General features: G+C 38.3%; 1 protein-coding gene across 1 annotated transcript in view; it reads left to right on the forward strand.

Moving 5' to 3' along the window:
- spon1a (spondin 1a) overlaps positions 1-27,062 on the forward strand; it is a gene marked incomplete at both ends in the record, with an annotated part of 86,581 nt that overhangs the window by 40,544 nt on the left and 18,975 nt on the right. Inside the window, one exon of the mRNA XM_079246099.1 lies at positions 22,463-22,527. Within this exon, the coding sequence (XP_079102225.1) occupies positions 22,463-22,527 (65 nt within the window). The remainder of the gene's footprint in view (positions 1-22,462; positions 22,528-27,062) is intronic.

Consider the following 27,062-nt stretch of genomic DNA (forward strand, 5'->3'; position numbering starts at 1 on the left):
CATGGTCATTCCTATGGGCAACTTAGAGTAACCAGTTAACGTACCGTAACATACATGTCTTTGAATGTTGGAAGGAAGCCGGAGTACCCACGAAAACACAGGGAAAATATGCAAACTCCACACAGAAAAGCCACTGAGCTTCCCCTAAGCCAAGGATCAAACCAGCAACCTTATTTCTGTAAGGCCACAGCGTTAACCACTATGCCACCATGCAGCCCTAAGTTCAAAGCTATCATGCAAATTTCATTTATAGGCACATCAGAAAAGAATTGTTCTAAACCTGGATTTAAGGGCACATTCATGTCAGCCTTTTTGATTCGAGTCCTAGTTTGTGTACTTGGAAATTCCATTTTGTCTAGGGAAATGAGAATGCACGAAATTCTGATTTGGATCAAAGAAGTGGACTCAATCCACCTACAAATGCAGGTCTCGGTCTCTATCAAGCGGATCAAATACAGAAAGCGGACTGATACAATTCAATGTGTATTTAGCAGACGTGCAGAGTTGTCTGAGTCAGGTGCGTTCCACCAGGAACACTTGGAAAACCTGCAGGACACTGGTCTTCAAGGTCTAGGACTGGGGATCCCTGACTTAGCTTGTTTGACCAAAGTGCAACGTGAACGCAATCTTGGTCCGCATGAAGACCCCCCATCCCCCCTCTTTAAGATGAGCCAAGTCCAAATCGGACCGAATCTAGCGGGCTATCCTGATGTGAATGCATCCTATAATTTTCTATATTTTGTCGACTTGTTTGCAGCATAACAGCTAAATCCTTCTTCTCCGTGTTTCATCTGGATTCTGGTCTGGACTAGTTCATCTGAGTCTTTAGATCTAAGAGCTCTAAAGATTTATATTTTCTGAACATATCACAGATGTATTCCAGGTCTAAACCATTCTGGGATGTGTAAACCATCAGTTCAGTTCAGCTTATTTCCCATTTGCAGTTTTAAAATCACATTGAAAAGAAGTAGTAAGAGCCCATTAGACAAACATACAACACACGTAGAGACATCCTAAAATAGAGTAAAAAAAAAAACAACCCAAAAATAGTTGTTTTTTAATTCTATAACTTGACTGACAACTGAAAAGATTTTAAAATGTATAATTTGTTCAGTCCTAGTTAAATAGTACACACACAAAGGTTTGCTGTCCCTGGCACTTATCATATGGAAAACCATAGCCTACAACAAATGAAGTTCAAAGTCACACTGGGATATATCATTACAACTTCAGTTTATTGCTTTTAGTGTGGAATATGTATCGAAGTAAGCATTAACTACACAGAAAGAAGATGTCTGCGCCCTTATTAGTTGTATTTACTATTATTAGACAACAATGGCTAGAGTCAAGAAGGTAATGATTTATTATCAAGATACACTTTTTAGTACAGTTGCAGCATTTTCTAATTCCAGGTTACTGCTTATTTCATTACATTTAGTGCAACATCATTCATTTGTAATGTAAAATTTTGCCACAGATGCATTACAAAGCTCATTACTCTACATTTGAGCGCTGCAGAAACTCAATGTGATTGTTCTCTGCTGATAGAGAGAAATACACATGAATAATTTTTCTTTCTTGGTCCAGCCTCACATTAAGAAACTGACTTTGCTTTTATTTCATCAGAAGTGGCTGCAGCATCTGATTTATAAGAGATAAGATATAAAAGCAGTATTGTCTTTTGAGGTTGCATTTTATTACTATAGAAATGTGCTCACTTATAGTTAGTGAACTCCCTTTGCTGGCCTCTTCACTTAGCTTAATATGTTTTTTTTTAATTTTTTTTGGACAAATAAATTAATTATGATTGATTTATAGATTTTGATTGGTAACAAAAGGAGAAGTATAACAATTATTGCAGTTACTACTGCATCCATGGCAAAATGAATTCCTGAACTATGACATGGGACCTTGGAGTTTGAGCTTGTATGTGCTTGATGTGCATGTGCTTCTGTTTTCTTCCACTGTCTACAGTTGTGCTTATGGTTTCCTTAACATGGGATTCTAAAGTGTGAATGTGCTGTTTGTCTTTATGTTAACCCTGCAATGGACAGGCAATCTGAGCCTTGCCTCTTGCCTAATGACTAGCGCAAAGGGCAGGAGAAAGTTGATAAAAAGGACTGGGTGAGTGGATAGAAAAGAAAATTATATATATATATATATATATATATATATATATATATATATATATATATATATATATATAAGGCCTGTTGTTGTATGTTTGGTGAAGAGTTTGGCACATCACACTGAGTCTGGTTGTAATTTCTGCTTTGCTCCCAACAGTGGGCAATTTTAAGTTATTACATATTCTGCAGTGCAGCACATCTGACCACAGTGGCCACTGACCTCCTTATCGTGAAAAAATGACAAAAAAAAGTTTTAAAGTTAGCAAAATAGAAGAAAGCCTGGACAGCAACATATACCCTGAACTGGGTCATCAGCAGCAGTTACCTCAATTCATCTCTAATAATATCCCTGATTCCAGGACTTAGGTCTCCTGGAGTTGCCTGCATGATGGCTCAGGCTGCTTGATGAATGAGTGTGCCAGGCTGAACTGTAGCCTTCCAGACTGCATGGCGAGGCTCAGAGATTGCCACTGAGGACAACCGCGGTCAGCAAATCAATTCATGGCTCTCCAGAGAAGTAGTCAGCGCTTGCAAACTCATCTACCTTTAGCACAGCCAAATCTCTTGTTACTGCATTTTTCCACTTGCCCGTGAGATGTTCTCCTGTCTTCTTTTGAGCAAGATTGGTGTGACTGAAGTGACTTCACCTACGCAATATCTGAACTGCCGCCTATTCTGCAGGGCAGGATATGGGAATGTCAGTGGGGATTTAATTAACACCTGAAGGCTGTGTAAGCCTTTCACGCTATGTGCTGATAACAGCCAGCTTGCATCCAATTGGAATTTTGAAGCAATTTTTTTTATGTCTATTAATAGTTTAGAGTACGTGCTGGAACAGACAGATCAGAGATTCCTGTGCAGAACTTTGATTACAACATCAGAGGATCTGCTATCTCTCTCTGGGAAAAGGCTGTAGACCAAGAGGAGCTTTGGCTCGCAGGCAGAAAACAACTCATAATTTCACATAATTGTGGTGTCCTAGGGAATACTTTGACCACTTTTAGTACAGAATGAAATATACTACAATTCCTCACACACACAATTAACTACAGTGTTATGCCATTAAAGAATCAATAGTTTCCTATTTTAATATTTGAAATGTTAAACTGGATCTTACTTGGCAAATTCACATTAAGTTAGAAGGAGACAAAGTTTATGTTAATAATTTTTTGACACAGTTGAGGCCACACTTATTTTTGGTTTAAAAAACAAAAACACTAAACAAATAAACAAACAAAAAAATTTGAATTATCTTCATAATTTTGCACACTTTTTCCTATAAAGAAAAGATGGCAGAGGTATTTGAATGGTAATCATCACTAAAAATACTTTTAGAATGATGGTTACACATGTATGTGTTCTGACTGATATGCCAAAGGATCTAAAAGGAAGCTCAAACTGTTTAATGGATGTCTTCCCTCTATTGCAGTGAGTAACAGGACATCACCTCCCTCTTGTTAGCTTTGCGCTACCAGAAAGGGAACAACCATTAGTATAATTTTTCACAGAAACTGGGTGAGTGATATGGGCAATTTCCACAGCAGTCTCCTCTCTGCTGCTGCCACAGTGACAGTCCAGCTTCGCTGGTATGAAAGATGCTAATATAGTTTTATATGCAATGGGAACCGGGTCGTAAGCCCTGCCTCATCTGTTTTCTAAAGCAATACTCTAGGAAATGAAAACTCTATTAAACTGGAACTCAACTCTAAAAAGTCTGTTTCTAAAATAAATATTTCACAATGTAGTAGATAAATGTTGACTTATTTCTAATGGAAATTTCAAGATGTCCCAACCACAATTTCATGCACACACATGCACCTTCACGGAAATGATCATAGTCATTATGGTTAAATTGTGATTGAAGAATTGGTTTTGACAGAAGTGTTAAAGCACTTTTAAAGCAACAGCTTAAACCACTTAATCAGTATCCTGAATAATGCAACATTTAGAGCAATCCATTCTGCTAATGGGGATTTTCTGAATGGTAGATTTTTAAAAATGTTGTGAGGTCTCTCTTCTTTTTCTCCACAGTGAAAGCTGTAGGTGGCAACCTGGAGGCTGGGTGGTGCTTTGACTTAAGAATGGGTTAGATAGATCTCCTTTCATTGAAAATCCATGGGAGGTGTCGTACAAGTATTTCATTTTTGCCAGCAGTGAAAGTGTTCTGGCAGCTTGTGTGAATTGCCAGCATCTCAGAGAGATGATGTGTAGTTGGATTTAGTTTTTTGTTGTATCATTGCATCCTTGTGGGACCACAGAAGAACAATGCTAAAGCTTCACGCTAAACTATTTAATTGTAAAGGCTATGTGCTATTTTTAGATAATTACCATCAGCAGCTGATTATTTTATGAGACTGGAACACCACAAATGGATGAAGGCCCATTGTAAATGCAGCCTTTTAAGTCTGGCTTCAATTGTGAAACATCTGTTTTAAAATAGTTTTGCACATAACCACAGACTGAGATATAAACAAATCTACGCAGACACTGGGGTTATATCTCCTATATTTTCTTCATTAAAAGGTCAGAACAACATAATTTTGGCACAATATGCAGCCTTTGGCCCCCTTCCTTGCTATGTAATTGGCAAAAGCCATTGAAAATCTTACCAGTTCATGACTGTCATAGCAGCATCGCAATGCATGAGTAAAATGTGGCACCAGAAAAAATATTACAAATGAACTTTGAAAACACAAATGTTATTTTTTAAGTGCAAACACCTACCCCCATAATTCTAGCCTTTTGTGCCAATAGATTTATGTAACTTTTGCTTCCATTTGTGGATTTGCAAATGAAATTGATGTCTACATCACGATTGTATTGCTGCATTTCAGTTGCAATGCAGTGTAGATTTGAGACATCAGATTAATAGTGGCAGGTTTTTGATGGTTTATTCAGCAGTATGAAAGCACATAAACTACTGTGTGGCTGCCTTCCCGGCCATATTCGTATTAAACCATTACCAATGTCAGTGGAGCAAGCAGGCAATATTAAATTGTATTAACACTGCAACTCTGTTCCTAACCATTTCTTATTTGCAATGATGCCAGTTTAAATGCACTTTCTTGCCTAACAGGGAATTACAAATGCTAAATCAAGCATCACAAATGAAGGTTCACTACGCTTGTCAGGACTAGATGGAAATTATTCATGCAATATGAATCCTTTCCTCTCCAAGATGAGAGTGAGTGTCATCTGCACTGCATGATGTGTCATCTCTAATGTATACAAGCAGCTTTCTGTTCTGGAAATGACTCCACTAAACTTGTACAATGCTTTTTTTTCCATTGTGTAATCCGTGCTTTGGGACCATGATCATAAGTAAACACATCAGCAGCTATATGTATTTTTGCTTATATTGTCATACTAATATTTTAAGGTGTATTCTATTTCATTAAAAAGTGAAATTAAACACTTCAATAATCCCCATAGGGAAATGATTAAATATTACTTTGGAATGTGATATATAATACACACTAGTAATAAATATTACAGTGGAATCTTTAAGATTAGGTTGATTTAGTCTTACTTTTTCTTGAAGTCTTATGGTAATTAGCTTTTCACTTGTGCCATATCACAGTGAATATAAAGCCAGCACCCATTACCAAAAATCGCAAAGCAGTATATTTGGATGGACTGTTTATGATATATATTGAATGGAAGGACTCTTCTTATCAGCTCATAAGCATTTATTTGGGGTCATGCAGGGAAGTTCTTTCTTTTCATATGAAGAGTTGATGACACATTCTGTTTTTTCTCCAATATAAGGAAGGTTGTTTTCATTTGGAGTTAGTCAGTGATGCATCAGTCATTCTAGCTCTCATAATATCTTGTTTTCATTGCTGGTGTTGTGTTGCCAGGTGCATTTCTCAACTCTTGATTCTCGATAATACCCTTTCAGTCATGAATACGCTATTTTAGGCTTTTGTATACATGTTTCTTTCAGTCTGTCTTGCTTCTTTTTAACTTATTTTTTAAAGATTTACTTGTTTATTGGTTTTTTAGAACTAACTTCAATGCCTATTTTCATGCACACATATGTTTTGTGTTGTACAATAAAAGATGTAATAACTTGTAAACTGATATTTGGGGTTTTTTGCAATACTTTTTTACTTTTAGGTCAATGGTACTGTGTGATATAACCTTTGGAGGTTAAGCATTATAATATTTAAAGTATTGGCTTTTGAGTGAACCAAATTTCTCCAATCAACAACAAAGACTGCTGTATTTGTTTAAAGGAATTTGCTTGGTTGAGCAGAATTTCTATAAAAGTATTCATGTTATTCAAATCAAATAAAATTAAATTTTGTTAATAAAGCACTTTTCGTCCAAAAAGTAGCATACAGTGCTGTACACAAAAGCTCATAACAACTAATAATTTCAAAAACACAAACCTGATCATAATCTCTCTCACATTGACGCACACACAACATTCATTCCTTTGATCTCTTCAACAGAAAATTATTATGGAAGAAACATCTGGATTGGCACTGCTGTGCGGAAACTATTTCTTTGGGATCCATTCATACCAGGTGTAAATTATATATAAAAGCTGTGTGGTATTACATAAATAGAAAAATATAATATTACATACTAAATACATATTATCTATCTATCTATCTATCTATCTATCTATCTATCTATCTATCTATCTATCTATCTATCTATCTATCTATCTATCTATCTATATATATATATATATATCTATATCTATATATATATATATATATATATATATATATATATATATATATATATTATAAATCTATAATTAGAATAATAAATAAACCAAATCTAGAAAAATGAAGATAAATTTTTGAGATAAAGAAAGAAAGAAAAAAAATGAAAATGTAGTTAAAGCAATGAGGGTGTTGACCCTCATAGCAGTCTCTCTGGCCCTGAGGTTCTATGGCAAGCTGTTTCAGTGGAGAGCCATAGCAAGTGAACGAGGCCTCACCATAAGTTTACTTCTGACTTTAGCAACAACTAAAAGGCCCATACCAGAGGACCTCAGGGTCCATGAGGGCTCCTAATTTAAAAGGAGGATATATAAGGACCCAGTTGAGACATGTGTGGATGACTAGAAGTACATCAGCTATTTTAAAACTGGTGAACATGTGCTGTTGCGCTCTGAAGCAACTGTTCGGTTTGAAATACTTTTTTTTTTTTATTATTGTGGCCAAGAGATGTAAACACATTTCATATACACATACATGGTGTATGTATGAACGGAAATGCTTGCAGAAGAAGCTGCAAGAACAGAGAAGTGCTGCAAACATAGAAATGTAATGCAAAAAAGAAATGTGCTGTTTCAAAATGCATTTGCACCTTTTGGCCACCATTCTTTTTGGTAAAACCAGAGAGCAGGGCTTTACAATAATCTAATCCTCTAGAAATTAAAACTTGCACAAGCACCTCTGTCTTGGCAGGGGAGAGAGGCTGGCAGATTTTGGCCATTTTTTAATAAAAAAATAAATAAAATCATGTTCTTGAAACAAGAAGGAGGTTTTGGTTGCCTATAAACTGAAATGCAGGGGTGTTTAGCTATAGTCCACTATCCTTCAGGTTTTTTTTCTATCCCTGCTCCAACACACTTGATTCAAATAAATCAGTCATTGTGCAGAACTTGATTGGCTGTTGGGTCCATTTAATCTAAGTCAGATGTCTTGGAACAGGGAAACATTGAAAAGCTGCAGGTTAGCAGCCAAATCTATCAGCATACACCAGTACTCCCATACATGTAAACGTGTAAAAGATGATTTTGGTGAGACAAAACTATGCCTGCTTTTACACATTTTACAGGTAGAAGAACCTGATTTCTAAATAATCTAAAAATAAAAATGAATAAATAATAATCATCAAAGTGGATCTTCAATCCAGATCTGCCTTTTCTCCACAAAGTTATTAGAATGTCATCAGCATTTTTAAACTGCCCACAGCTGCAGATGAAATAATCTGCCCATCAGATGGGTTGTGGGAACCAGGAAACGTGAAAACATTTGAATTCAGAGTGAATCTCATACAGGAGATACAAGCTTGCAAAAATAAATCCTCTCAGATCTCTCACCATGATCTTATAGTTTATGTCTTGGATAGTTCTCACGCTTAGAATTTTGTACTACTGTATACACACAAACACACACACACACACACACACACACACACACACACACACACACACACACACACACACGCACATTCACTAAAAATTATGGTCGATAATTGTATGACCATGTTGGACTTTTTATACCAGTTGATGCACAAGCAAGAATACAATCACACAGGGATGTCAATAAAAGGTTCAGGAGCAGCACTGATCATTCATAGAAACACACATTCCATAATGCATTTGTCATTAGACTACACCAAACATTTCTCATCTACACCAATCAGCTGCAACACCAGGATACATGTGAAGTAAATAGGCAATACCTTCACATTGCAGCTGCCCAAACCCCTTGGATGGATGTACTAGATCATCAGAGGCCCTAACATGCGATTTACAAGATCTAAAGGGTCCAAAGCCAGACACCACTGGAGAGTCCCAGGTGGTTAGAGCTGTTTTGGCAGGATGAAAGGGACCTATGAAACTCAGGTTGTGGCCCAAAAGTGTATGTCAGTTTCATCATTTCCTCAAAACATGTTGCTTGTAAGTAAAATTGCACAGAAGAAAATACTACAAGTTGGATCAAATAGTCAGGTGTGAATTATATAAAATTGATTAAGTAATTGTGTTAAATCATATCTATTAATGAATCCTAAGATGAGTCAGTTTCTCACTATGAATAAAGGTTCTGTATTTACTGAGAATCAGAAGGATTCCAAATGGATCTAAAATACAACTAGCATGCACAGTTGTCCTGGTAATAGAAGGAAAAGGAAAAGATGTGAGGGTTGCTAAGGTTTTCTGTGCCAGTGGGAGAACCATGCTCTACTCGGCTATTACCTTGCCAAGGCAGTATTTAAAGACTTTACCCTCAGCTTGCTGTGAGCCAATTTCATGGCTGATATCCTCAGTGTGAGGGAGCACGATAGGTCAATTCTACCCCAGCAGGAAAGACGAGGCCTCATGGCTTCAGAGGACGCTGACAATGGGATTCACTGCCAGCTCATGGTGATGGTATTTAATAGGGTCAAGATTAAATTCCTAAACAGTTTGAAGATTTGGTATGCATCAAGGGCCTAATGTGATCAGTTACCCTTCTAACCTTGTGAGTTATTCACATCATTGAAAACTATTTGGTGAAACTGAGACCCTCATGAATTAAATCACAATAAGATAGGAAAGGTGGGCAGATAAAAACAACAAAACCAATAATAAAACATTTAGTGGGTGGGAATTACTGTTTGAAGTGCCATCAGGATGTTTGTATTCTGGTCTGCTAGCGTAGCACTCTGGTTACATGGAAGTTCATAATTTCAATGTACTCTGTTTTGGCAGCTGTCTCACACACATCGTGGTCATTCAGTTCAATTTCTTCATTTTTTTATTTTCCCAATATTTGTGCTTGCTTTAAGATGGACCCATTTTTAACATGTTTGGCTTATCAGAGGCAACACATCTGTAAAAAACTTGTATTCAGAATTAATTAATTTGTAATATGATATACTTCTGTTCTCTTTTGGTATAATTTTGTGTAATATAATAGCAAAAGGGTTATAATTCATAATGACAATGTTCTCATTAATGGGACGGAAACTTTGATTTGCAGTTATTAACTAGATCTGTATGTGTATTTTCTGCCTCACTGCAAACAGTTCCCGTGAAGCGAAACTTCAAATTAAAAACAAAACCTATAAAAGCAGAGAGGGAATCCAAGCATCCCTTTCTGACATTGATAAATGTGCTGTTGTTATTAAAATACTTGACTTTAAGGAGGTTCTTGTGGTATTAATAGAATATTTAAACATGCCACAGTATGTACTATGGTTCTGGTTGCAGTAGTAGTTTAGTTGGACAAAGATGTCGACTGCCAATAGCCAACTGACAGTGATTAATTATGTAGGGTTGTGAATGCGAGTTACATCAATACAGAGCCACTGATTAAAACAGGTTGATATTCCACTTTGATATTTCCGGGAACACTGTATGTGTAGTGTTAATCTTCAGTAAAATGATGCACAGTCAAATACCTATAGATAAAATAAACAATGCAATATTTTAAAGTCTACTTCAAAGTCAGAAATATAATTAGCTGCCATGCAAAGAGAAGAACAAGGGAAAAGAGGGAGATCAGTGGGTTTTTCATGTGTAAGACAGCACAGATCAATTGAAACTTTGGAGATTATTTAAAATGAGGAACAAGTTAAACAGGAACCTTGAAATGTGAATGTCACTGGACTTTGTTCATAACTAATGTCGAGTGCTATTGTAGATAAAATGAAAAGAAAAAAAAGTGTGCTAAATTTGTTTAATGAGTTCCTTCGAGGCTGGCTCCTTACCTGTCTTCCTAAAGGAGCCAAGAAAGTGTTGAAATCTTTTTACCTTGTATCATATCAGTAGCAATAAATTACAGGACTTACCATTGTGACTACCAAACAATATGTGTTTGGCAGGAGAAGCAAGGGAAAAGTCCAATAACTAACAGTGTTTGGCTTCCTTATCATTTGTGGGAACAAACTTAATTCAGGCAGAGGAAGGTCTGCTAGCATATAATTGACATAGTTCTTTACCTCAATTACAGCGTGGCATGGGAAGACTGAGGAGGAGGGGTGTGCTATGTATGGCGGTAGGCAGACTTTAATTAGTTGTTGAAGTAGACGTTAAGCTAATCTGTTTTAACACAATATTAGTAGTTGACTGAGTGTTGTTTGAAAATATGGCAAAAATAAAATGTATTGCTAATAAATAATACATAAGTACAATATGAAACCATCAATCCATTTACCATACCATATCCACACCTGTTTTAAAAAGTGTACGAGGAAAAACATACTCAAGAAATAGTAAATGTATAAAATATCTTGACTTAAGTCTGATGAAACTGTTGTTTAGAAAAGACCTTTAAAAATGTATAATTCTTCATTTATTGTGACATACTTTGTAACTATTGAAAGTCACAGATATATTTTTATATACGAGCAAGAAAAATGGAATGATGATGATTAGTTTGCATCAAACAAAGCAAGTCACATCAATTAAAAAGATCTGTCAGTGAAGTTTTAAGGATTCAAGACCTGGCATTGTCTTGACTGAATAAAAACATTTAACTATAGCATTTTCTTTGTTTCCTTGTCAAAATAAGCACTCTGAATAATACTGGAACATTCTTGAAAAAAAAGAAATAAATGTAAGAACATAAAATAAACACAAAAGAAAAAAAGCGTATTCTCCTCATGGGGTCCATTCTTTTGTTTTATTCATTTTAAAGAGTAACAAAACTTTCATAGTTTTCCCTTCCAATCATTTGCTATTAGACTTAGACTTAGACTTAGACAGACTTTATTCATCCACAAGGGAAATTCTGTTGTCACAGTAGCTCAGAACAGCAATAGAGGAAGAAATAGAAACAGCAATAGTAGGTAAGAGAAAAAAAAGTAAATAATAATAATAAAATAGAATAGGTACTATCCATAAAGCAATCTGGAATATGTACACTTTTACAAAGATAAATAAAACTATCAAGTAAAATTGGCAATATAGAATATGGAAATTTAGAAATTTACAATATATACAACATGTGACTAAATGCAGTGCCAGTTTACACAGAGGCTTTGAAATGAATGTTAGTTATCTGTCACAAAGTGGGGAGTTATTGTACATCTGTATAGAGAATGGTAAGAATGTGTTCTTGTAGCGCTCACTGTGACAGCGCAGCTGTAAAAGTCTATTGGAGAAGGAGCTCCTTTGCCCCTCTACAGTCCGGTGGAGTGGATGAGCAGGATTGTCCATAATAGAGAGCAGTTTGTCCAGAGTCCCCCTGTCCCTCACTGTCACAAATGTCTCCAGTTGACAGCCAACCACCTGTCCAGCTTTGCGGATCAGTTTGTCAATCCGAGAGATGTCCCTTTTGGATGTACTGCTGCCCCAGCAGGCCACAGCGAAGTACAGGGCGCTGGAGACCACAGACTGGTAAAAGATCTCCAGCAGTTTACTGCACACATTGAAAGACCTGAGCTTCCTCAGGAAGTACAGTCTGCTCATGCCCTTCTTGTAAACAGCATTACAGTTGTCCCTCCAGTCTAGTCTGCTGTTCACATGGACTCCGAGATATTTGTAGCAGTCCACTATCTCCACCTCTGAGCCCTGGATGGTGATGGGCTCCACTGGTGTCCTCTTTCTCCTGAAGTCGATGACCAGCTCCTTTGTCTTGTCCACATTCAGGAGCAGATGGTTAGCCTGGGACCACTTCACAAAGTCTGCAATCAGTGTCCTGTACTCCATCTCCTGTCCATCCCTGATACACCCCACCACCGCAGAGTCATCAGAGAACTTCTGCAGGTGGCAGGACCCGGACCTGTACTGGAAATCAGAGGTGTACAGAGTGAACAGGAAAGGAGACAGGACAGTGCCCTGCGGAGCTCCTACATTACTGACCACAGTATCAGACAGGGTGTTCCCCAGCCGCACATACTGAGGCCTGCCAGACAGGTAGTCAGCAATCCAGGAGACAGTGGAGGAGCTGACACCCATCTCGAGCAGCTTGTCACTCATCAAAACAGGCTGAATAGTGTTAAAGGCACTCGAGAAATCAAAAAACATGATTCTCACCGAGCCTTTAACACTATCCAGGTGTGAGTGAGCACGCTGCAGAAGATAGATGACAGCATCATCCACACTAAGTTGAGCCTGATATGCAAACTGTAAAGGGTCCAGGGCAGATGACACGAGGGGTCTCAGTTGGGCCAGGACGAGTCTCTCAAACACCTTCATCACGTGAGATGTCAGTGCAACCGGTCTGAAGTCATTGAGGCCAGATGGGACGGGCCTCTTTGGTACCGGTACTATACAGGAGGTCTTCCATAGCACCGGTATCTTCTCCAGCTTCAGACTCAGGTTGAAGATGAGGTGCAGGACTCCAGTCAGCTGAGCAGCACAAGTCTTCAGGACCCATGGGTTGACTTGGTCCGGTCCAGGAGACTTGTTCTGACGAACCTTTTCCAGCTGCTTCCTCACCTGGCCGGCTGTCAATGTCAGAGGGGACGTTTCCTCTGTGGGGGTGGGGGCAGGTAGGGGGGCAGGGGTGTTGAGCTGGGACAAGGGGGCTGAAGGTGAGGGTTGTTGATTGTCCGTCTGAGTGCTCTGTGGGGACGTGTGTGTAGACGGTCCAGGAAGTGTGAGTACAGGAGGGGAGGAGGAGGGGGCAACAGCAGGTGAGAGGCTAAATCTGTTGAAATGCAGATTGAGTCGTTCAGCCATGTCCTCTCCACCATCCTGTTGTTTGGCTTTGGTGTTGAAGCCAGTGATGGACTTTACACCCCTCCAAACCTCTCTGGTGTTGTTCTGCTGGAGCTTGGCCTCCAGCTTCCTCCCATAAGCGCTCCTACACTCCCTTAGTCTGACCTTGATCTGTCCCTGTATCTCTTTCAACTTGTCCCTATCACCAGACGCAAAAGCCCTCTTCTTCTGATTAAGAAGACCCTTCAGCTGACTGGTGATCCAGGGCTTGTTGTTCGGATAACAGCTGACAGTCTGAGTGGGCACAGCTACATCCTCACAGAAGTTGATGTAGTCCGTGATGCAGTCCGTTAAACTGTTGATGTCCTCCCCATGGTCCTGACAGAGCACATCCCAGTCTGTAGTGCCAAAGCAGTCCTGCAGCGCCTCAGTGGCCCCCTGGCTCCACTTCCTCACAGTTCTAGTGGAAACAGGAAGCCTCTTCACAACAGGGACATACTCCGGTGACATCCAGATGAGGTTATGATCCGATCGGCCGAGGGGGGGCAGGGCAGTGGAGCTGTATGCATCCTTGGAATTAGCATACAGCAGGTCCAAAGTTTTATTGTCCCGTGTGGCACAGTTCACAAACTGATTAAAGGTGGGCAGGACAGAGTCAAGAGAAACATGATTAAAATCCCCAGAAATAAGGACGAGGGCCTCCGGATGTTTAGCCTGTAGTCCTGCTACAGTGGAGTGTAAAGTGTCACACGCAGCAGCCTCGTCCGCTGAGGGCGGAATGTAGACTCCAATGAACTGCACAGACGTGAATTCCCTTGGTAAATAATAAGGACGTAATCCCACAGCCAAAAGCTCAATGTCCGGTGAGCAGACACGCTCCTTCACAGTAATATGTCCAGGATTGCACCACCGCTCGTTCACAAAAATAGCAATTCCACCGCCTTTCTTCTTACCGCTCAGGTGCTTGTCTCTGTCCGCACGTAGAGTTTTGAAGCCGGGTACAGACGCGCTGTGATCAGGGAAGTCCGCATGGAGCCATGTCTCCGTGAAGCACATGATACTACTCACAGCATACTCCTTCTGAGTCCGGACAAGCGCATGAAGTTCGTCCATCTTATTCCCCAAAGACCTCACGTTCCCCATAAGCACAGCTGGAACTGCAGGCTTGAACTTCCTCCTCCGCTCCTTCACTTTCGCTCCAGCACGGACTCCTCGGCGCTTCTTCCTCTGCAGTTGCTTGGGGATGACTGGCTTAGCTCCACTCAGGAATGGGACCCTGGCCAGAGAAAGAAGCTGTTCTCTGGAATACACAAAGGGCCGGCAGTGCTGCTGGGCCAGACAGCCAAACACAAAAAGTCCAGAGAAAAACCAAAAAAGCAGTTTAAACAAACAAAAACGCCCGAAAAACATGTTTCATGTTTCATAAGGCAGGTAAAGTGAGGAAAAAAGAGAGAAAAAAAAGACAAAAAGTCAACTCTAGAAGGTGTGAAAAGGTGTGAAACCCAGGAGCTACTGTGACCTGCTGCCTCAAAAAAAAAAAAAAAAAAAAAAAAAAAAAACCTGGCATCTTACTGGTTCTATGAGATGTCTCCAGGCAGTAAAAGACAGCTTTAACTTAAATCTTTTTTCTTATTGTATTTCTTCCTTTTTTCCCCTCCAATAATATCTTCTTGCTTTTCTTTGCTGAAGCAGCCAATGTGTAAATTCAAAATGGAAATATCTGCTTGCATGCAAGTATTGTTGTGTGTAAAGCAAAACTCATGCAACGTCTAATTTGCTCTATAAAAGGCTGCTGAAGATACAACAGGGGTTTTGTTTGTTCCCACTCAGCAGTGATCCTTATCGCTATGATGTGCTTACACACTAAAAGTTGTGCAATCGGTGGTACACAAAAGTTCTTACAGCATTATTTTCTAGTGATAATCTTCACCACATTGGCATTTCCAGACACGTTTTTTATTTTACACTCACCAAGGAAATTGAACAAGCAAAGCCAAGATCTGATGTGACATAGAAATTACTTCATTAAAAAAAATTGGAAGTTTATATTTAAATGTGAAAAGCTTCTTAAATCACACAGCACCGTCTCACAGGTTGTGGAAACATGCAAAGAATCCTGCTGATGTGTGAAACGTCAGCACAGCACTCCGACATCCTTCAGTCTGAAATAGGATTAGTCTGTAATGCTTATTATCACCTCGGCAGATTTGCTGCGATGAAATACACAAAGACTAAATATGATTTGAGGATGCTGACGTTTGGGTTTTGTAACACAAATTGTTTTGTTAACTCTTCGGGCTACAAGTACTGCTTATCACTGCAACATTTAATCATACTTAATACGCAAACAGGACAAATTTACATCATGAGAAGTTATTTTTCTCTCTTGCCTGTGTTTGGTTCAATTAATTTCAGTTCAGCTTTATTTGTGTATTTCAAATTCCCAACAAAGACAGTCAATCCACTTACAATCAACAATTGGAAAAAAAAGTCACATATATAAATATGGCTGTTCATAGAAGCCAGTTCACAGAAAACAACTGCTTAAATGGGAAACCAAAGGATTGCATTGAGCTTTCTCTTTGATTCAATCCCTTATAATGAGCATGCAGAGGCAGGTGAGAAACATAAAGGAAATACAAGTGAATGACACCAACACTTTCATAGATTTATACATACATAGCAAAATTGTGAAAAGGGAAGGTAGTACCCAGTACATCAAAGGACACCCACAGCAGTATAAGTACACATTTATGCTTGCTACAGATGACGGATATGGAGACAGACAAAGAATTTAGTTTGTCTCCTATATCTGTTACGGGGGTAATACAGTTTGTTTGCAAGGGAGGGGCTTAGCTCTCTGTCATTTAAGGCAGAAAACAAAATATTAATAAATAAATACATAAAGCCAAATGTTGAGGAAAACAGAGGTGTGAACCAAATAGATCATGAACTTTTATCATCTAAACCGCTGAACCTGACGGGGACGGCGGAAGGGTTAATAGGTGGGAGAAGAATGATTTTTGTAGGTATGCATTAATTTTAACCTTTGTTGAGTGATTGGAATTAATTATGGACAAAAAAAAAACACAATAAGATTGTTAAAAAAAAAAAAAAAAAAATGAACTGGAGTGATACCGCCAGAAGTCATGGGGCAGTGAGTTGTATACTTGAACCTGCACTCGGGAAACAACAAGAAGAGTGTGGAAGTAGAAGAGACAAACATGACCAAATAAAGATATCTGAAAAAGACACAAAAGAAGTTGAGAACTTTACAGTTTTATTATTGCACCTTTTCTGATGTTTTTGAATACTCATGAATGGCTCCATAGCAGTTTGTTACTACTATCAACCATTGTCAAAATGCAGAAGTGAACTCTGAACGCAACACTGGTCACTGCTAGCACATGGACTGATTTAACAACTATAGGGATGCAGAAGACATTCCTTAAAAGATATGTATAAGGTTCAGTGATGTATGACAATGTTTGAATCTGGCGGTTTCTTTATGATGCTGTGAGAGAGTTGGTACCGCTAACGATGAAGTGTGATTTGTGCAAGAGCAAAATATTTCTCTAATTTAATAGCTGCAACCCCATACAATCCCTGTGTTTTATATCGCACAATAAATACTGCTCTCAATGCTCACAAGCCTGCCCCACTGGAAGCTTCCTGGGAATTATGTGATAAGTTTCTCAATTTTTTCCTGGATAAGGATGTTACCACTAGGAATTCTATCTCTTCTCCTTCTCAAAATCCATCTTTTCTGGTCTTTTTGTTTTCTCCTTGTCCTTTCAAGAGAAAATTATTACTGCCATGAAACCATTTGGTTCTCCTTTAGACATTGTTCCCCCATTTCTTCTAAAAGAGACTTTCTCAACCGTTGGCCCCTCTTGTACTTAACATTATCAATGGTGGTTTGACCTCTATTGTGCTAAGAGACTTTAAACATGCTGTGGTGCTACCTTTGTTGAAAAAACCTGGTCTTTATCTTTTGACCTTGTCCATTTTAGGCCAATTTCAAAGCTACCATTTTTGTCTAAAATCCTAGAATAAGTAGTCTACATCCAGTTGAAGGCCTTCCTGGACCATATAATATTACAGAGGTGTTTCAGTCAGGATTTAAAATTAGTTACAGCACTGAATGAGCACTTCTGAGAGTTTTTAATGACATATTTTTAGAAATAAATTCTGGGAACTGTGTTTTACTTGTGCTTTGAGATTTAACAGTTGCCTTTGACACAGTGGACCATGAGATTCTCCTCTCCAGACTAGAGCAGTGTGTTTGGCATCATTGGCTCCGCCTTGCAGTGGTTCAGATCATATCAATCTGACTGGAGTTTTAGTGTCATGATAGATGACTTCACGTCTGCCTCAATTGCTCTTCCTTGGGGGGGTACCACAAGGCTCAGTTCTTGGCCCTGTCCTCTTCTCCTTTCATTTGCTGCCACGCGATGCTATTTTTAGAAAGCATGGAGTGCCATTTCACTTTTACTCTGATGACTATCAGGTCTACTTCCCCTTAAAACGAAATGGCTCCCTACAGCCTCACTTGGATTGTCTCGGTGACATCAGAAGTTGGATGGCCCTGAACTTCAATTTTAAAAAAAGAGGTCATGCTCTTTCATCCCACTGTCCCTAGTTGCACCATGTCTTTGGACCTGTCCTTTCTGGCATCATATGAAAAGGCTAGCATTAAAAATCTAGGTGTGAAAATGGGCCCCTGTGTAAAGCTGGACTGACACATAAATTGGTGGGGAAGTCCTGCTTTTTTCAGTTGAGGCGACTATTTAGACTTAAGGTCCACTTTTTGAGACACCATCTGGAGATAGTGATCCACGCTTTTATTACCTCAAGACTGGATTACTGTAACTCAATTTTTATTTGAATCAGCCAAAACATGCTTTCTCGCCTGCAGCTGGTACGGAATGCCGCTGCAAGATTTTTAATTGGCACATGAAAACGTGAGCAGATATCTCCAGTTTTAACGTCCTTTCACTGGCTTCCTGTTCAGTTTTGGATCAATTTTAAGATTCTCTTATTTGTTTTTATGTGTCTTAAGGGCTTTGCACCTCCTTATCTGGCTGACCTGCTGCATGCCCTTCACACCACAGTTTGTTCTTAGATCAGCAGACCAGATGCTTTTAACTGTCCATAAGACAGAGGAGACAGAGGGCGTGTCTCAATCAGCGCATTAACACTACTTCGCGCACTGTGTTTAAGTGTGTAGTGCAAGTGTAGTGTATGCAGTGTGGAACGATGGACACTTCGCGCACTAAATCGACGCCATTTTGCTGACTTAGCGGAAGAGGATGGACTTTCCATCAGTTTACCAGGTAAATAATGGCGGAGTTTAATGCTGGTCCAGGCGAGGATTCATTTGTATAAATGTAAGTATTAAATTATTCTGTTATGATTGTGATGTATACTGCAACCTGCTAATCAATCCCTGACAACAGTTATGGATCTGACCATTTGTCAGACTCGATAGTTAGCACCGTAGGTTAGCACATTGTTAGCTGTTTTTATCCGCTGTAGTGGACGTATACAGGTTATATGTGTTTTAAGTGATGAATGTTATAGGTTCTGTATGTTCATTCATCCTTGTTGAACATCCAGATGAAGCATTGTGTTGTTTATAACGTAAACTATTAATACCGATATAGCGCCAGCTTTTAGAGAGCTGTCCGTTACTATGGTTACCACTGATGCCATAAATCTGCATCGTATCGTCAGATCTGTTCTGCTAAGACTGAATGAGAAAATATATATAAAATAAATATAGTAGTGAATTTAGTTGGTATGAATATTAGAGTGCAAAGTGTGAGGTGTGTGACTTTCTTCTACATGGCTCCACCTCGTCTGTCCCTGATTGAAAATCGATCGATTGAGTGTGTGTGTGTGTGTGTTATTTCAGTTTACGTTGTAGTTGGTGTCATGTAATATTTACTGAATGTTTGTGTGTTTTGTGTATGGTAGTAAATTAATCATTACACATATTTGATTATATTTGAAAAATGTAAAGGGAAGTTCATTGTAGATCTTCATTATATAGAGACACACACAATTTGTTTCCCATTCACCAAATTATTTATTGTGTAGATATAAATGCAGTCATGATCTGGGGAGTAACACATCATTGCCATCTTCTGCCTCTCATCAGCCTCACAGACAGTTCCTGCAGATGCTGCTGGTTGTTCCCCAGCTGCCCTCCTGACATCTTCATCATCATTTGGCTCCAGAAGGTCACTGCTGCTCATGCAGATGTTGTGGAGGACGGTGGACGTACTTCACCTCCTTCCAGAGCCTTTAGGAACACGGACCTCCACCTGGTCTCTAGGATCCTGAAAGACCTCTCCACACACACCTGGCTTCTGACAGGCAGCAGTTGAAGCGAGCTTGCAGGTGGATTCAGACAGGCTGCCTGAGGAGTGTCATGAGGAAAATGGACTGCTACAAGCAGGGGGAGATTCAATAAAATGTTTCTATAACAACTTTGCTGCATCCCTGTGTCTGAGCATGTTCTTTACAGCATTACATTCCCTACATTATCATTTATGATCTGTTTCCTGTTGCCAAATGTGCACAGCATCAGAGTAAACACCAGTTAAAACAGATGTGTTTAATGTAAAGGACATTTTTTACACTGAAAATATCTTTGCATATTTAAAAGCTGTTTTATTAGTGTTTTGATTTGCATTTTATTATACTAATAAGCATGTGGGAGACACACAAAGACACATGACAGTCTGATGTTGCTTTGTACAGTTAACAACTGAGATAGATCACTCTAGTGTAGGCCATAATATATGATGATATGATACATAAAGTTATGTTTGCTGGATTTGTGCATTTTTTACAACTTCCTAAAAATAATTTAGTGGGATGAACTGTCTCTGAAACGATAAGCCAATAATGAAGCGAGGCTGGCAATAGCCACGCACTCTGGGCATGTATGCAGGCGGGTCATACACGTTACAAGTAAATAAATAGACGTACCAACTCATGTTCAGCCAATCGGAGGACGATCCTTCGTCACCTTTAATGTGATGGAGTTTCATGAGAGAAGCAAATTCATTCTCGTAATTTAGCGCTTTGTTTTACTTTTGGCGGCAGAAGAATTGTGATCAAATGCGAGTTCGTCACTACCGGTTAGTGCACTACGTCCAGTGTTCCATTTGGGACAGCACTAACCCATCGTAGTGCGCACTACAGAGAAAAGTGAGTAGTGCGCACTACGCACTGCATTCCAGTGCAGTAACGAATTGAGACACAGCCAGACTCTCCCTTGCTGTTTTTAAAAGTCATTTAAAAACACATTTTTATTCTTTGGCATTTGGGCAAGACTGAGTTGCTATCTGTGTACTTGTATATTTTTTTGCTTGTTCTTTATGTATTTCTTTATTTTACCATTTTGTTGTCATTTTATTTTCTTATGCTGTTTTTATTCACTTGCTGTTACTTTGGTCGGCTGTTTGTTGTTTTTAAAGTGCTTTAGAAATAAAAATAAAAATGGTATGGTATGGTAAATGGACCTTCCCATTTATGTGTAAATGGGAGCATAACTAGGCCCTATACTTTTTGCACCATAACTTAAGGGATGGCTAACCCAAACTAAGATTTATCAAAAAGGCAAGTTTTGTGTTTAATCTTAAAGGTAGAGAGGGTGTTTGCCTCATGAACCCTGACTGCAAGCTGTTTCCATAAAAGAGGAGCCAGACAGCCAAAGGCAAAAATTTTCAATGTCCATGTTCCGTTTTTGTTATTTCATCAGAATAATTATGTACAGTACATTAATGAAGTTACACTTTTATGTCTGTACATTGCATTTACTTTATTTTCAAGAGCTGTACCGACTGGTAAACTAACTTCATGAACTCATTTTGTATATCTTTCATTAAAATGGCAACGTTTTATTCAGTCTTTTTGTTTCTACAATTAAGATACTGTAACAGTAGACACCAAACTCAATTCAATTATTTATTGCTGTCATTGAGGGTCATAAGATGTTGGGGGATAAAGTCAATTGCAGCACTGACAGCTATAAACATCAATGGCAGAGGCAAATAAGATCCCGAAATTGCAGTGTTAAAAAAGTAAAAATTAAAAGCTTTTTGAATAAACTCAGCATAGATTTTTCTGCTGTTTTATGAACCTGAATTAAAAGGGTAACTCAAAATAAGAATCCTACATTTAAAAAAGTTAGGATAGTTGAGGCTGTTGAGGCCAACTGATGTTTTTGAGGCGAAAAAACCCCAACTTTTAAGTTGAAAATGTTTATTATTATATCGACAAGTTTGTCCAACTAAATCTTTCAATAATAATTTACACTTATACTTTAGCCTGACACAATACATTGTTTTCTAGGTTTTACACAAAAATGTATTGCAGCTTACTTATATGAAGCTCTAGTAGACTTTTCTTTGTGCAGCGTGTGGACAGTGTCGTTGGACTTGTGCCAATATAACTTTACTGTTTAGAACAGAACACAGAAAACTTTTTAAAATGTTGTTAAAATCATTATCACTAGTTATGATTTTCCATAATTAAATATTTGAAGCTCAGGTTGATTTAAAGTCATAATAAAGTGAACAAATTCAAGTTTTTTGTGAGAGGCAGGTGCACGTTGGACATGTTCCAGTCCAACACAGAGAAACAAACATTTATGCTCACACATATGCAAACTCCACACAGAACGGCATTTCAGTTCATTTGACTTTTTTTTTTTTTTTTTTAAACCTGCTTGTTATGACCTCATCATTGGGAAATATTTCACTTGCATCTAAAAGAATGTTTGGTCTATATTCCCTTTTTTTTCAACATTAATTACATTTCTTTTCCTCTTTATCTAAGGGACAGTTTTGCAACCTGAGTAGCATCACCTCTTTTCATGTTTGTGGAAATGAAAATTACCTAATCAGACCCTTTTTTACACTTGCTTCATAAGTGTATTGCTCCTAACTTTATTTGTGTGTTTTTTTCTGTCTTTTTGCAGGGTGATGAAGTCCTGACAGTCATCAAAATGAAAGCACAATGGCCAGCGTGGCAACCCCTTAATGTGTAAGTGAAATGCATTGTCTATCACACATCTGATCCTGAGTAAGTGGTTTTACAATTTTTCTAAAGAGTTATGAAAGAAACTGAGTAATCCAAGACTCCATATACACAAATGACTTACTCTATAAAAAATTGCAGAGGTTACATGATAATAATAACTGCCATTAAAAATCATTAAGCAATTTTGTTTAACATAATAGCTGTAAAGTAAAGACAAATGAGGTTCGCTTTTCTTTTATTAAAGCATTTTTACAGTCACAGACAATGTCCAAGACACAGAAAAAACATTAATATTTTACTTTTCTCCTCTGTAGGAAAGTCTGCAGTCAGCATTCATTACTGTGTCAAATGAGAACTGAACAAAATCCTTCTCAGCACAATGAAATGACTTACTCTTTAAAAATTGGAGAGGTTACACATTTTTTTTCAGTGGCTTTACCAGAAAATTAGCATATGCACATATAATGAGAGTAGAAAGGGGAGCACTCCCTTTTCAAAGACCTACTGCACTGTAGATGAAAAGGATAGAAAGAAAAGTTTTGATGTTGTCCTTCATTGAGATCAGTTGCTTTATTTTCATGTGATGGGTACACTATATTTGATTTGATCTACTTGCTTTTAGCATCAGTGTAGGTATCATGGCTGCCATGCGCTCCTAGCATTTGTTTGGCATGTAGGTCACTGGTGTTGACTCGAAGTATCATGTCATGTGTGCAAGTTACAATACTGACTTAAATGCTGGATGCACTCATGCAAAAAAAAAACAAAAAAAAAAACAAATACAAGATCATGCTCAAGATAAACATAATGATGGACAGTTTTTAAGGGCGCTTCATTATGACTTTTCGTCCTCATTTCACAGTGACAAACTGTTACAGCCCGACTAAAATCCTGCAATGAAAAGGGAGGCAGGCACAAAGTGGTTTATAACAAAAATAAACTTTACTGAAGAAGCATAAGAAAACAGAAAACCAAAACAAATGGTGCCACGCCTGCACAGACCCAGCTTGATCTCCTAGCCCAAGCCTGGGAGACACCTGAACTCAAGCTGAGTGGAGCTCTAAATGAGTTGCAGAGCACAATGGACTCAGGTGTCCAAATTGATGTTTACTTCCCAATCGCTCTGATTGTTTGACGCCCCACGTGAAGTGGCAAAAGTTCAGATTTTCCATCTCTGGCTTTTGACATGCAAAACGTTTTAAATTTTTGGCGCGTGACGCCGACGCTCAAAACACGATGTGAGAAAGCTCGTCGCCTCCTTGACGCACCTCCACATAGACTTTACATGTAAACCTGACGCTCTTGACACTCAAAACACGTTTTGGTCTGAACACACCGTTAGACATTAGGATGGAGCTTCCCAGCATGCCTTGTGGATTCTCTTGCTGTTTGCACCACTTTCCAGTCTCCAGTACATTGCAGCCATATAACACTGACTACTTTCAATCTGTACCTCTGTGGCAGGGGCTCACGAAAGCCATGTACAAATAGAGATGCTTCTACATGTAGCACTGATCTGTGCTGCTTTGAAACCAACAAGTTTTACATAAATTCATGGTGGATCTTCACTTTTTATTGGGGCTGCTTCCATTCACACTGTGTCAAGTTACATGATTGCTCACAGATGAGTTCCTCAACCAGCAGCATCTGTTTGTTACTACCTAAATAAGCATAGTTGGTGTCAGCTAAGTCTTTTTGCAAAGTCTTTTTTTTAAAAAGAAAGGCCATACAGAGTACTGCAAGTGTCTTTGTTTACTTAATTGCCTTCAGCTATGCTGCATTGAGCAAAGTCTGAAAATTTGCACAAGTAAGATTCAATTCTATCTTTTACCCCTTCCCCTAGCCCTAGCCCTAACCCCTAAGATTTTCCAGGACCACACTTTATTAAAGAAGGGGTAGAAGCATACGGCTGCCAATTACTAGTTCCAGTACAGCACGTTCACTGGCAACATGTCTACCAATGCTGAAAAAGAGGTTTACAAATTGAAGTATTTTCAGCATTAAAATATGAAACAATAACAAAACTGAAATTACGGCATTTTATTTTACGATTGTATCTTCTGCTCTGTGAAAGTTTGCTACAGTTAGCACAAGAGGCTAGCATTTGCTGAACTGCTGGTTTGATAAAAATGCATAAAGAAGGTTATTCAGGTTTTTTTTTTAAATGTTCAATTCCGTCTTGTGATTGGGGAAACAGAAATTTGGCTTCATCAGGTTGCACCGCAACACAGTTGTATAGTGGTGTACAAGGCCCAGGTTTTCACCAAGCAAAAAACATAGAGCTTCTTGATGGTCAAAGGTAGGATATTATGAGATACATTTAGAGACTTTTGACTTGTGCTGTTGATTAATTGCTTCCAGTTGTGTGCTGCACAGACTGCAAGTTGCAGTCTATGAGGCAGCAAAGTGTACCTGAGTAGTGTTGCGCAAAATGCAACATCATTATTGATGGGAAAAAAGAAAGTGTTTAATTTGAGAACACAGTTATTGTGAAAGACCACAAAAGTAGTTTTAAAGGATTTTTTTTTACAATGCTTTCAACAAACAAACAATTTTTACTGCTGACTTTAAATCTATATCTGAAACCTATTATCAAGTCAAACTTTTTTAGCTAGTTCAGAGGTCTGCACCAGTTCTCAGTGCCAGGTACATTGTGGTCCTGACTTCCATTTTCTTTTCTGAAAACTTCCAGTTTTGTATCACCTGAGCAGTATCTCACAACAGCCATGTTCACTTAGTGCTCCTACATGTAACCCTGTGCTGTTTAGTAACCAGTAAATTTTCATAAATTTAAGGTGCAACTTGTTTAATTGATTTTTTTTACATTTATCTAAAACTACAGACAACATATTTATTGCACTGCAACTAATAAACTACAAGCAAAATTGCAAATTAATCAACTAATGTGGCCTGTTACGCATTGGTAGGTGGAGCTTCCCAGTATGCCTTGCTGGATCTCTTGCTGTTTGCACCAGTTTCCTGTGTCCGGTACATGGCATCCCTAGTAATACTGACAACTCCCATTTTATTACTGATTTGGCAAGTTTCACAGCAGCCATGTGCACATATAACTGTGTTCTTGATGTAACTCTCCCCTGTGTTCCTCAAAAGCTAATACGTTTTGCATAAATTCATGGTGGAACTTCTTATTGAAGCTGCTTTCATTCACACTGCATCAAATTACTTGATTCCACCCATTGTTCCCAGCTGTGTGGTGTAACCAGTAATGTCTGTTTGTTACTAACTAAATCAGCATAGTTAGTATCAACCAAGACTTTTTTAATTTTATTTTTTTGAAAAAAAGGAGGGCTTGTTACATTAAATCAGCTCAGTACCTCTTAATAGTACCTATTAATAGCACCTAAAATGAAAAGTGCTCCCTTTCATTATCACTAGATGACACTCTAAGACCAGAAATGTAAAGAAACTGCGCTTTTCAGTCTATGGTGCTTTTTAGTTGACCAACAGGTCAATGGCAAAAAAAAAAAAAAAAAAAAAAAAAAAAAAAAAAAATCTGCCAGGGTTCTGCTAAGTCTTCTGGTGGTGCAGTGGTTTTAATGAAAGGGCTGTGGTTTGGAGGGTCACATGTTTATATTTCGGTACTGTATCATGTAAATAGCAGCACTCCTTCTCCTAATAGTTATACTTATGCTCAGAAAACCATGGTTTTAACCTTCTACATCTGTTGTTCTACTCTACCCATTCAAATATTAAAGTTACCAGCTCATTCTGATATATGTGCTTTTACACTAGTTATAGCTATCTCTATTTTCTTCATAGCAGTTTAGTTTAACCTTTCCCTTTTAACAATCCTGCTGATAACACGCTGATGGAAGTTCTAAAAAGGCATTTCAATGCCAATTGCAAAACTCTTCAATAGTTCTGCCAGTACCTTGAACATCCTCTTTTCAAAAGAAAAGTTTAGCCTTTTTCCACACATGAATATCTTGTGGCCTAGTGGTTATGAGAATGGGCCTTTGCCCTGGATGTTGTAGGTTTGAATCCAACAAGTAACATTTCACTGGATATGTCAGCACAATACAACTTATCACCTCCTTCCACACTTCATTCTTCAAAAAATCATTCTGCTCTCTGCAATTTTCATAACTTCAAAAATATTTTTTCTTTGGATTTCTTTTATACTTTATCAGATTGGAAAAATGCTGCACATCTGCTAGCTGTTGGAATGTGCTGCCACTAATTTCAGTGACATCTTCAGCTTTTTTGCATTATACATCAGTAATTACACATTATCACATTCACACTTTCTGTTATGCAATAACAGCAAATTTTCTAGTTTTCTCATATCGATTGTTTTTGCTGTTTTTAATGTTTTCATGTTTTTATTACGTTTACCTTTCTAATTGATTTTATTGTTTTGTCTTTTATTCCTTTGACCACTATTATTCAGATCTCACTCTACATGTTTTTAATGTATTACCTCTTTGTTTAGCACTTTGTTGCAGCTGGTGTTGTGTTAAAGTGCTCTGTAAATAAAGTTGAGTTATTTATCCACTGCACAGTCATACCTGGTGATG

Source organism: Telmatherina bonti (assembly GCF_933228915.1).
Source record: "Telmatherina bonti genome assembly, chromosome: 1".
Classification (NCBI taxonomy): Eukaryota; Metazoa; Chordata; class Actinopteri; order Atheriniformes; family Telmatherinidae; genus Telmatherina; species Telmatherina bonti.